The 12,280-nt window shown below is 36.5% G+C and overlaps 2 protein-coding genes across 3 annotated transcripts in view; one reads left to right on the top strand and one right to left on the bottom strand.

The window, feature by feature from the left end:
* Positions 1–510: 510 nt before the first annotated feature.
* On the bottom strand, positions 511–6,919 carry LOC125235745 (translation initiation factor eIF-2B subunit alpha). 2 transcript variants are annotated; one of them, XM_048142329.1, is made up of 8 exons: positions 6,803–6,919; positions 6,614–6,721; positions 6,163–6,302; positions 4,835–4,951; positions 4,481–4,593; positions 2,079–2,223; positions 1,731–1,877; positions 511–660 (listed from the first exon to the last, which is right to left on the bottom strand). In XM_048142329.1, the coding sequence occupies exons 1-8, from the start codon at positions 6,813–6,815 to the stop codon at positions 526–528; spliced, it is 918 nt and encodes a 305-aa protein (XP_047998286.1). In that variant the 5' UTR covers positions 6,816–6,919; the 3' UTR covers positions 511–525. The 2 variants fall into 2 exon arrangements, with proteins under 2 accessions (XP_047998286.1, XP_047998292.1); XM_048142335.1 differs by having other exon boundaries at positions 6,614–6,715.
* Positions 6,920–10,869: 3,950 nt separating this feature from the next.
* LOC125235738 (NADP-dependent malic enzyme-like) overlaps positions 10,870–12,280 on the top strand; it is a 49,881-nt gene continuing 48,470 nt past the window's right edge. The window contains 1 exon segment of the mRNA XM_048142317.1: positions 10,870–11,022. Coding sequence (XP_047998274.1) covers positions 10,976–11,022 — 47 coding nt within the window. The 5' untranslated portion in view covers positions 10,870–10,975.

The raw sequence follows: 12,280 nt of genomic DNA, 5'->3' as shown, positions 1-12,280 counted from the left end.
AATAATACGTCGTTCTTCTTCAGAGAAAACATATCAAATTGTCACAGAAGAAAAAGATAATATGAATCTCAATGTCATTAAATATGTAATTTACCTACACAACATAAAATATTTGATGTGCTTTCTTATCTGAACTGTGTCCTCTATACATAATACAATTATTTTAATTGCTATTCGTTTTTTGTAGTTTCTGGTTCGGGCCATGCATGTTTGTCTGTCAAATAGAAATCCGATTATCATCGAATCACTATCACCTTGAAAAACTTTGAATATGCTGAGGGTGAGGAAGTAAGGATTAGTGGTCATGAACTTACTGTAAGATCAAGTTTGAGAAAATTAAGCTTTTGAACGCCACGCATATAGTGTGCGGCGCGTCATTGTAAACCATTTCGGAATGCACGAAGATTGATACCAATTTGTGCAGCGACAATTTATGTCTGGTGGCGTACTTTACGCTAGAGCAGGCTGACGTTATACAGAGGAAATAAACGAGAATGAAAGAAGCATGTATATAAAATAAATATATTACAAGTATAGTTTGATGAGCTCGTCGCTGACGGCGGAGGGCGTGAGGATGCCGAGGTCGGTGAAGAGCAGCGTGATGTATGCGGGCGGCGTGTAGTCCACCAGCGGGTGCTGCGCGCGCAGCTCCGCGCCGTTCTGCACAGGTGGATAGTACAGATGTAGTGCGAAAAGGGTTTATGTGTTCTTTGTCTTGTCTGTGTTCACGAATAAATGTTTATTCTATTCTATTCTATTCTATTCTTCGTATTTTTCCGGAAACGTTCGTATTTGTCATGCTAGTTCAATGTTAGTGCATCTTGTACTGATACTGACTGAAATAGCATGACACGTTCGTACGTTTCCGTAACATCATCGTAAGGCAAATCTTTTTGCACTACATCTGTATGTCAGCATTAACCCAACAGATTTTCCATCATTCAAGGACCATTCGGCCTCGTACGGAACCGCAATCGTAAGTGAGCAGTTCTCAAAAAGTTTGTACATAGCCACATTTAGTAATATAAGTCGACTTTCGTAAGATATATATAGGATAATTTGTTATAATTAAGAAAATATAGATACTAGAGAACATTAAAGACAAAATAAAACTTACTTAAATCCCAATTCATCCAAAAATCTTGGTAACAATATTTTGTTTTTGTTTTGGAATAATAAAAACAAATTTAACTTTTTCCTTAATTTTTGTACAATTTGGCGAGTGAGTAACTTTAAAATTCGAAAATGTAAGGCCTTTGAAAACTAAATGAAAAAAAAAACAGAGCCCGTTGCGATAGAAAAATGCTTATTCGTACGAAGCCAGTTACGATCGAAGAGTTATTCGCTGTAGGAAACTTGCTGCAGGTGCAAAACAATAGGTAGGTTAGGTTCGTTGGACATCTAACAAAGAATAAAATCTCTTGGATCGACTGGTACCGTACAAGGACAAACAATCTTGTATTGCAAATTGCAACTGGTTACGAACCGGTGGGTATAAGGAATGAGCCTGAACTGACGGAGGCTGCAGAGAATCCCTTCTATTTAGGTAGCGAGAGTAGACCCTCAGAAACTACGATAAATGTATGTATGTTTAAATAAATAAGTAGGGAGATCTTTATTATATATATATATATATATATATATATATATATATATATATATATATATATATATATATATATATATATATATATATATATTAATAAGAATAATAAGCATACAAAAGTTACCTTTAGCACACTAGATAGATATTTGAACTCCTTGGGCAGATCTTGTTGGTTGAGGGGGTATATCCTTGAGAATTTAAAGCTTTCTGTCAGTACGTATACGGGTTTCTTGAGCTCGAGTGCTGCCATTGCCAGGCCATATGTGCCAATCTGTCGGAATAAAACTGTTAGCCTTCTCAGCAAAATAGTCAAGAGGGGAGAATATAGGACGGTGATTCCTTAATAGTATCTACGAAAGTAGGTGGGTATGGTATGATATGAAGTCGTAGGTCGTAGTTGACTGAACATGAACCCGTATTTTGTTTCACTCAGTACATACGCTGAGTGAGTTAGAGCTCGTTGGGACGGTACCTTGTTGATGATGCCGCCGCTCTCGGTGACGCCCTCGGCGCCCAGCATCACGATGTCCACCTGCTCCAGGATGTAGCCCACGGCCGCGTCGAGGATCAGCGTCGAGTCCACGCCGGCCGCCGTCAGCTGCTTGTGCATCAGAGCCCTGCAACCAGAATGCCACATAAATAGTAAATGTTGTATTTGAATTGGCATTGAAAGTTTTGTCTGTGCATGAGATGGTTACTGAATTCTTCTTATGAGTTATTTTATTACCAAAACTGTTTTCAAAATAGGTAGGTACCAGGTAAGTGTCTGTACAGATGTAGTGCGAAAAGGGTTTCCTTCGTATTTTTCCGGAAACGTTCGTATTTGCCATGATATTTCAGTCAATGTCAGTACATCTTGTACTGATACTGGGACTGACTGAAATAGCATGACACGTTCGTACGTTTCCGTAACGATACAAAGGCAAATCTATTCGCACTACATCTGTACGGCTCGGGATTTATAAATATTAACACTTTCGCTACCAAGAACCCGACTGTCGGGCACACCGCTCGTAGAAGCGTAGCCGATTACATGGGTTTCCCCGTATGTAGCGAAAATGTCGTAGCGCCGCGTAGAGCCCGGTTTCGAAAGTGTTAATATTGATCAATTTATAACAGAAATAACTATAATAACCAGTGATCGAGGATTTGGATGCCACACGGGGTGAATGACCTCAAACATTATACTAGTATGGATATGCCGCAGGATTCCTGGCTTTATGTGGTTAGAAAAAGGGCAGTTTTTTTTTATCATAATATTACGTACCTACCTTTAAATTATCAACATATTGCTATTATGGGTCAATGTTTTAAATGTCACATCAAATCATCATGATGAATTTATTTTTCTTAATAAGTTTAGTATAGGCCTCACTTACAATAAAATAATTATGTAATTTATATAAAAAATCACCTTATTGCCGAAAAAATATGTAGTGCAAATTTGTAGCACCTAAGACACTCGAAAGTACTTCAACATTTAGTAAAAATTTTTACTAAATATCCACCATCTAATATTTTATATTCGTTGTCTGGTTTTAAAGATATTCAGACATAACTTTTCTCATACAAATGTATCAAGTAGGGTGACCACACTATGTCGGCTCCTGATTTTCCCCACCTTCCCATTGTCATATTGAGATTGGGGAGTTTCGTTCGTTCAATTTTGATAATATTAAACTAATACCATATTAATTATCCATCTGCAAACTGTTTTTAGGTTATGTTCTTGGCCTAGTGATGATGTGTATTGTGTAATTTTTATCGACATCAGGGTAATAACCATATCGACATGCATGCATTAAAAAGGACATGAATGATAATTGGTAAGAAACAAAGAATATAATACTTCACTAGTAAGAAACCAGAACCTGGTAATCTAATCGCGCTAACAGATGAGCGTACCGGATTTGTAAGTGGGAGCGAGAAATAGTTATTCTTTTCTCGCTCCCACTTACAAATCCGGTAAACTATTATCAAAATTGAACGAAACTCCCCAATCTCAATATGACAATGGGAAGGTGGGGAAAATCAGGAGCCGACATAGTGTGGTCACCCTACTTGATACATTTGTATGAGAAAAGTTATGTCTGAATATCTTTAAAACCAGACAACGAATATAAAATATTAGATGGTGGATATTTAGTAAAAATTTTTACTAAATGTTGAAGTACTTTCGAGTGTCTTAGGTGCTACAAATCGTAAGATATTTACATTTTTAACTTTCTCAAAACGTGTGGACTGAGTGAGCACTTACAAAAATTTATTATAAAAAAACCTGACACGTTAGTGGTTCGTTTTGTATTTTACAAATTCCCATTTCACTTTTACTAAACTATACACATATAATAGCGGTCTAAATCTTATGTTTTTCATCAAAATTCGGCTTTTCAAAAGTGTGTGGATTGAGTGAGCATAAGAAACTATTTGTAAAAAATTTAATACGAGGTGCTCACTCAATCCACACACACACGCAAATTTCACACATATTATTTTCAGTGACAAAGAAAGTTTGACTTTTTTATATTACACGTAAGTAAGTAATACCACTGTACTATTTTATTATTCTTATATAATCAATCCTATTTACCTATATCATAACCAACACTTGCTTATTCAATATCGTTTATATTATAAATATGTAACCTACAAAGGAATTGCGTTTATTTTTCGCACAATTACTTGTAACCTCATTAATTATGAGCTACGGTAGCTGCTTACCACCAGGCGATCCTTCTGATCATTTGTCTACTGTGACATAAGAAAAATTATCACGTCCGGCCGGACGGCATATCCATATCACTGTTTCTACTTGACATCCCGCAGTGTGGCATCCAAATCGAAAATGTATATCGAAATTTGTGAAATACGAACCCGCTATTCTCTGGGCCAGACATGGTGACGTAAACTTGAAACCTCTTGTTGGCTTGAGCAGCCTCCAGCATGGCTTGTAGTACCACTCGTGATCTCGAATGTGTCAATATTTTCTGAAAATAAAGGAGAACAATGGTTATGCTGCAAGCTAGGCTCACCATTTCTTTTTAAACCATTACAAACATTATAGTCATCATAACTCTGTACATTCCTCAATTTTACTGACGTCATTATTGTTTCCCTTTGACAGTTAATCTCTAAATTTAACAAATTCAACTTTTCTTATACTATCAATAGGGATATAATATTGATATTATTGTATAATTTCGCAATGAGTTTATAACAGTTACTCACACAGCCATCACTGATGAAAGGCAGCGCCTGCGCGGCGACCTTGCCGCGCGCCTCCAGCAGCGTCTGCAGGAACACGTTGCCTCGCTCCAGCATGATTTCCTGGCACTTGTCAAATGACTGCAAACATGGAAACATGGTAAAATGTGTTTTCAAATTATGAATTATATATATATATATATAGGTAAAGCACCAACCGGGCTAGGCTATAGCAGCTATGTTTGTACCTAGTACCTTGGAATTATTTATTAAAAAAAACCGGCCAAGAGCGTGTCGGGCCACGCTCAGTGTAGAGTTCCGTAGTTTCCCGTATTTTTCTCAAAAATAACTATAACCTAACCTAACCTAACAAATTCAAAACAATTTTCCTAGAAAGTCTTTATAAAGTTCTGCTTTTGTGATTTTTTTCATATTTTTTAAACTTATGATTCAAGAGTTAGAGGGGGAGGGGGGGACACATTTTTTTAAACTTTTGGAGCGATTATTTCCGAAAATATAAACAATATCAAAAAATCATTTTCGGAAACCCATATTAATTTTTAAATACCTATCCAACAATATATTACCCTTATACACGTTAAACTTTCGTGAGACATATTCAAATAATTAATGAATCTACGGTTGTACACACTAAACCCCGTGGACTCAAGCCGTTGCGTGAACTCCTATATGCCTGAAGAGGGGCCTCCCAATTGGCCCGAAACATGTTGCAGCAATAGCGATATAATAACGTGAGTACAACCGTAGATTCATTAATTAATATATTACATGTTAGGATTGGAAGGAAAAAAAAGTCACTCCCCCACTTTACCACTTTGTCGGCGTGATTGATATACATATTGGTACCAAATTTCAGCTTTCTAGTGCTAACGGTCACTGAGATTATCTGCGGATGGATGGACGGACAGACAGACATGGGGAAACTATAAGGGTTCCTAGTTGACTATGGAACCCTAAAAATGACGAACGAAAGTTTAATATTATGTTATGATCATACATTTATCAAATGTTAAGTTACAAAATATTAAGATCTTAGCTAAAAATGCAATGGCACATGTTTTAACAGTTTTCTGAAGTGAGAAATTGCCTTATTTATGTTGCATATTGGCAATGTGTTATAGTCTTTTGAGTCAAGTTTAAGTATAAAATTTGATTGGCAGTGGGCTTGATTGACTTTTTTCTATATTATTATTATTATTTGTTAATGCACAGGCAGCTTTATAGCTGATACATGCACATCAATAACCTACACTTGTGTTTTGTGTTATATGCGTAATAAATAGAGAGGTAAAATTACCAGAAATATGATTCCACCTCAAATATGTACAAACCTCCATGTCAAGTTTGGCAAAAGTGATGAAACGCATGAAGAGCTCACAGCCGGAGGAGATGGCGGTGACGGGCTGGTCGCAGTGGCGCATGGCGTCCACAGCCAGCTGCAGATTCAGATCCAGCTCGCGCACTGTTGCCACTGCAACCAATGTAATATTGAGACAAGACATACTATACCTAACAAACATTTAAATTTATTATTTTAAACAATGCATACAATGCCATACATAATTCAAACTAGCCTAGTTTTAATCTAATAAAATAGAAAAAAAACAAGCATTCATGATAATGTCAATTTCATACAATTTTGCAAAAATGTTAGTTAATGTTATTTTAGAGTGCTATGCGTCTTGCTTGATGCATATGAAAATGTTTTCTTAATTGTCTTCTTGTTAAAAACTGATATTATCAGTGATAAATTTGATGTGTTTGTCTCAATTAAATTCCTACCTTTATATGTTTTTATAACGGTCAGCAGGGTTCTGATTGCAGCCACCCCAGCGGACACATCTTCCTCTTCTCTCAAAATTTTTAAGAAAATCTCTTGTACTTCTGTAACTAACATAATTTTTATTAAAGGCACATACATAACAATAAATTAATAACGTGTTTGTAATCATTCTCTGAGGACCGACTTGCCTTCTTTTTTCATTGTGATTTAAGCACTAATTTCTTATTTTTCTACAATATAAAATAAACGCAATTTGATGTTTAGGAACAATAGGAACTAAGTTTCTTAACCTATTCCAATATTTCATCAGTCCTTATGACGTTGTCAAATAAATGTCACTTTGACGTTTTTGATAGTGACAGAATACTATGGTTGCGTTCAAAACAAGTTAACAAAGGCACTGTAACACATATTCAGTCACAATAACAAGCATGCTTTCCTATTAGCTGTTTAAACTTGCTGATAAAAAATAGCATGTTTAAAAGTAGCATGTGTAAACGCTCTAACCAAAGGATTTGGAGGGCACAAAAAGCATTTTCCAGTAGGTATAGTCGATCAAACAAGTTTGTCACTAGAAAAAGGCGCGAAATTCAAATCGCACATGATTCGCACCTACATTTTTTATGTTTCCCTCTTTTTATATTTCATATCTTGTACAGACTTTAGTAAGTAGTATCACCACTTTGTTGGTAGGGGCGGCCTAGTAGGTGATGATATGGTGATGACTGTCCGATGGTGATGAAAAAAGTTTTAGTTTGTCAAGTCATCATTTAGATTCCAAGAGATCTCCACCCTTTGCTTACTCGGGTACGCTCTTTATTGGTAAAATAAATAACTATTTTAAAGTATTCATTATATGATTCAGATTATGGTTGAATTTTTGTAATAATTTGCACTTTGGAAAAGTACGTCGCATGATGTACGAGGAGGTATACCACAATAATAGTTACCAACAATTTATTTAATTTCAAATGAGCTTAGAAATAAGTACGATAAACTATCTTCCTTATCTAATCATACTGATACCTTTAGATTTTTGTTCAGTTACTAGTAGGTAGCTACGCAAAATGTCGGTAAATTACTCAGTTTTTGCAAGGATTATTTATATAGGATTTACAATCTTCATACTAAAAATCGTACCTCCATTTTTAGCGTCATCTATTAAATACTATCATAACTACACTGATGATGCCTACAAACTTATTTTTTTCAAAATGTGTAGGTATTGACGTGATATCGTGATATTAAAATAAAGGAGCATACCATTTTGTTCTTACAACAAATAAAAATACGCTAAAATATTTGGGGAAAATATGATTTTGGCCACTTCAAGGTTGGGAAACAGCGCCATCTGTTTTTAAGCCTAAAAGGCCCATACATTTCAGGGGTATGCTTTTTTGTATGGACTTTGTCCGTCCCGTATTATATGGACTTTGATTTTTGTTAACACTACAAAAACAATAACAAAGGTCACGAATGTACTCGTAATGATTGACCGTCCAAATAATTTAACTGCCTAAGTACATGCAGTTAAATGTTAGTTGATAGTGCAGTGGTGGGACACTGGACTGGTGTTTGTTATCACAAAGAAAATTAAAAATCCGATTTAGTCACTAGAAAAAGGAGGAAAATTTTAAAATGTAGGCTCAAATGGGGAGCGAATGCTTATTTTGTGCCTATTTCCGAGAAAAAGGGAGGCATGGGTAGCATGGTCGCGCGATAGACGATAAAATATCAGATAAAATGCCAGATGTTTTATCATTTATCGCGCGACCATAATTGCCTGCCTGTAATCATATATATGATATGATCATATATGTATACCTAGGTATGATAGTGTATTTCGGCCTTAGGTCTTTGGCCTCTATTTTAGAAAAAGCTCAGACACCACAGCCATCTAGATTCAAATACTTGGAAGTAAGTATATTTAATAATTAACATTTTACAAATCGAGCATCTGTAACCCTAAAAGAGTAAAGAACATTCAATTTAAGTTTTTAGATTCAATGCTAACTTTTATTATAATATGTGTGATTATTGTAGTCGATAAATAATGCTGTGCCCAGAAAAGGAACTGCTGTACAGCCTGTCTGATTAGCTGCCCACTACTGTATCTATATACATAATAATGTAAGTATATATTTACATCGACATAATATTTTCAATATACAACATGCTGGGGCGTTTTCAGTCACCTTGACTGTCATTGAGCCAATGTTTTATTTATACTTATTTATATTAAACATGCATGAATATAAAGGAACGTTATCTATCTGTAATTAATTAATTAATTTGTAATACTAAGTGCCAAAGTTACTACCATAGTCGAGCAGAAAGCCTGAAACTACGGAACTATCAATGCCGCCAAGTTGTAAAAATATGACTTATCTTAAAACCGAAATAAATTACATATATGAAAGAAAAAGTGACCAAGTCCTCTGGTGCCTGAGGCTGGAATCGAACCAGCGTACTCTCCTATCGCGGGAGATGCCTCTTAATCCGCTCGGCCACCCTGGTCACAGCTGTCGAGGTCGAAATTATCTCTCATATGAGTAATCTATACAAGGACTCGTAGCGCCCTCTGTCCATCCCTAGGGCAGAACGGTATGGTTCTTGCCCTCCGTGTGAACCAAATTCAGGTTGGTTTCGACACAGCCCGAGAGATGGCGCTGCTAAATCAATTCTAATGAACACAAGTTAAATTATAATCTATTGAAAATATTTCAACTTGTGCTGTCTTAAAGTAGTCACACTACTATGTATATAATTTAAAACCGAAATAAATTACATATATGAAAGAAAAAGTGACCAAGTCCTCTGGTGCCTGAGGCTGGAATCGAACCAGCGGTCGAGGTCGAAATTATCTCTCATATGAGTAATCTATACAAGGACTCGTAGCGCCCTCTGTCCATCCCTAGGGCAGAACGGTATGGTTCTTGCCCCCCGTGTGAACCATACTCAGGTTGGTTTCGACACAGCTCGAGAGATGGCGCTGCTAAATCAATTCTAATGAACACAAGTTAAATTATAATCTATTGAAAATATTTCAACTTGTGCTGTCTTAAAGTAGTCACACTACTATGTATATAAATTAAAACCGAAATAAATTACATATATGAAAGAAAAAGTGACCAAGTCCTCTGGTGCCTGAGGCTGGAATCGAACCAGCGTACTCTCCTATCGTGGGAGATGCCTCTTAATCCGCTCGGCCACCCAGGTCACAGCTGTCGAGGTCGAAATTATCTCTCATATGAGTAATCTATACAAGGACTCGTAGCGCCCTCTGTCCATCCCTAGGGCAGAACGGTATGGTTCTTGCCCCCCGTGTGAACCAAACTCAGGTTGGTTTCGACACAGCTCGAGAGATGGCGCTGCTAAATCAATTCTAATGAACACAAGTTAAATTATATTCTATTGAAAATATTTCAACTTGTGCTGTCTTAAAGTAGTCACACTACTATGTATATAAATTAAAACCGAAATAAATTACATATATGAAAAAAAAAAAGCTGGGTGGCCGAGCGGATTAAGAGGCATCTCCCGCGATAGAAGAGTACGCTGGTTCGATTCCAGCCTCAGGCACCAGAGGACTTGGTCACTTTTGCTTTCATATATGTAATTTATTTCGGTTTTAATTTATATACATAGTAGTGTGACTACTTTAAGACAGCACAAGTTGAAATATTTTCAATAGATTATAATTTAACTTGTGTTCATTAGAATTGATTTAGCAGCGCCATCTCTCGAGCTGTGTCGAAACCAACCTGAGTTTGGTTCACACGGGGGGCAAGAACCATACCGTTCTGCCCTAGGGATGGACAGAGGGCGCTACGAGTCCTTGTATAGATTACTCATATGAGAGATAATTTCGACCTCGACAGCTGTGACCTGGGTGGCCGAGCGGATTAAGAGGCATCTCCCGCGATAGGAGAGTACGCTGGTTCGATTCCAGCCTCAGGCACCAGAGGACTTGGTCACTTTTTCTTTCATATATGTAATTTATTTCGGTTTTAATTTATATACATAGTAGTGTGACTACTTTAAGACAGCACAAGTTGAAATATTTTCAATAGATTATAATTTAACTTGTGTTCATTAGAAATGACTTATCTTATCAAAACAAAAATCAAAACTACCCGTAGCGATAACTTAATCTTGATAATTCGGCTCATTTTACGATATGTTCATTGTTCGCAACAAGTGGTGGAAAAGGTGGAGGGAAAGTCAGGGCCGCGGAGCACAGTCTCGAGGAGTCGCATGGGTAAGACGCGCGCACACCGCCCGTACCGCTACTCGCTGTCGATCGAGTCTACCGTCTTACGCTAGTTTTAAACAAAGTTGTTGAAGTGCAGCTAGGTGCCATGGGAAACTCCGCGTCCGTCAAGCTGAACGATAAGAGGAAGTGGCAGTAAGTTGTGATTACTTGTTTACAAATAAACATCAGTTTTGCATTGGTTCGCGATAATTAGATTGAGTTGCCTTATAACGTCAGTACGAAACTCATAAGGCATTTTTGCTAGGTTGAAAGATACCTACAGTTTAATAAGTTTTATCGTACACAACATACCTACTTATACATCTAAAATGTTACTTATCTAAGTATATTACCTTCAGTCAAAATGCTCGTACTTATTGCCCATAAATATATATTTTTTGCGGTTTGGGTTCGTTTCGCTGATTGCAGGGATGGACCATTAGAGTCGCGCCGATGATATGTTATTATTTCCGTTATTTCATATCCTAATTCGGCACTCGGCAGTTACTTCCTTTTGAATTGGAAAAATAGTAAAGTATTTACGTTTTTAGGTTGCTTGAACGAGATCGCTTTGTTATCAATAACTTGTTATTTTTACAAACATTTAATTATAATTACGTATATTTTATGTTTATATGTGTCACGCATATTTACATATATTTACTGAGGCTTTGTAAGTCTAGTCTAGATTATGCTTCAAAATACACAAACACATACTTAGGTTCGCGATACAGTTGTCTATTGTTTAATATGAAATGTTTACTTAGCCTCTGTACTGTATGTATGGAAGGTATATATACGAATTATAATATAAGATATCTGTGTATTGTATTGTGTAGGTGAGGTATACAATTTACATGCAACTGTATACGGTAACATATAAATTTCCTTTTATATGCTATGCATCTTATACTCACCGGAGTATTTATATTTCCTGTTTCTAGGTAATATCTATGATTGTACTTATATCAGACAAATATTATACCTACGTATTTACTTCGTAAAGGTTTGAGATTATGAATTGATTAATCGAATTTTAATAAAATTTATAATATTATGTACTTAACTTACACAATAATAATGACAGGAGCAGCACAGAACGAATGATGCAATGCACGATTTTTTTTGTCAAAATATTGACTGATATGCTAGGTATTGGTGGATAAGGACTAAGGCACTGGCGTCTAAACTAAATGCCTAGTGCCGTAGCCGAATGGCATTTCTCTGACGCGAAACGAAAACGAAATGGCGCGAAAGGTAGTCTGGCTCTGTCGCGCCAATACGCAAGAGCGATAGAGATAGATATCTACGAGCGTTTCGTTTCGTGAGCGTTTGTGCCATTCGGCTTCGCACCCAGGTACTGGCTCTTCCACTTTCAAGATTTCATACTTTTGTAGTACTAACACAAAAC

This window comes from Leguminivora glycinivorella, chromosome 2, assembly GCF_023078275.1.
Source record: "Leguminivora glycinivorella isolate SPB_JAAS2020 chromosome 2, LegGlyc_1.1, whole genome shotgun sequence".
In the NCBI taxonomy this organism is placed as follows: Eukaryota; Metazoa; Arthropoda; class Insecta; order Lepidoptera; family Tortricidae; genus Leguminivora; species Leguminivora glycinivorella.
This window is presented reverse-complemented; position numbering and strand designations above follow the sequence as displayed.

What these genes read in the sequence shown, in the direction of transcription:
- LOC125235745 (XM_048142329.1), bottom strand. An exon ending in CGTTATAAAAACATATAAAG is followed by an intron (nt 6,303 to 6,613) that starts GTAGGAATTTAA and finishes CATTGGTTGCAG; the next exon opens with TGGCAACAGTGCGCGAGCTG. An exon ending in TCTGGCCCAGAGAATAGCGG is followed by an intron (nt 2,224 to 4,480) that starts GTTCGTATTTCA and finishes TTCTGGTTGCAG; the next exon opens with GGCTCTGATGCACAAGCAGC.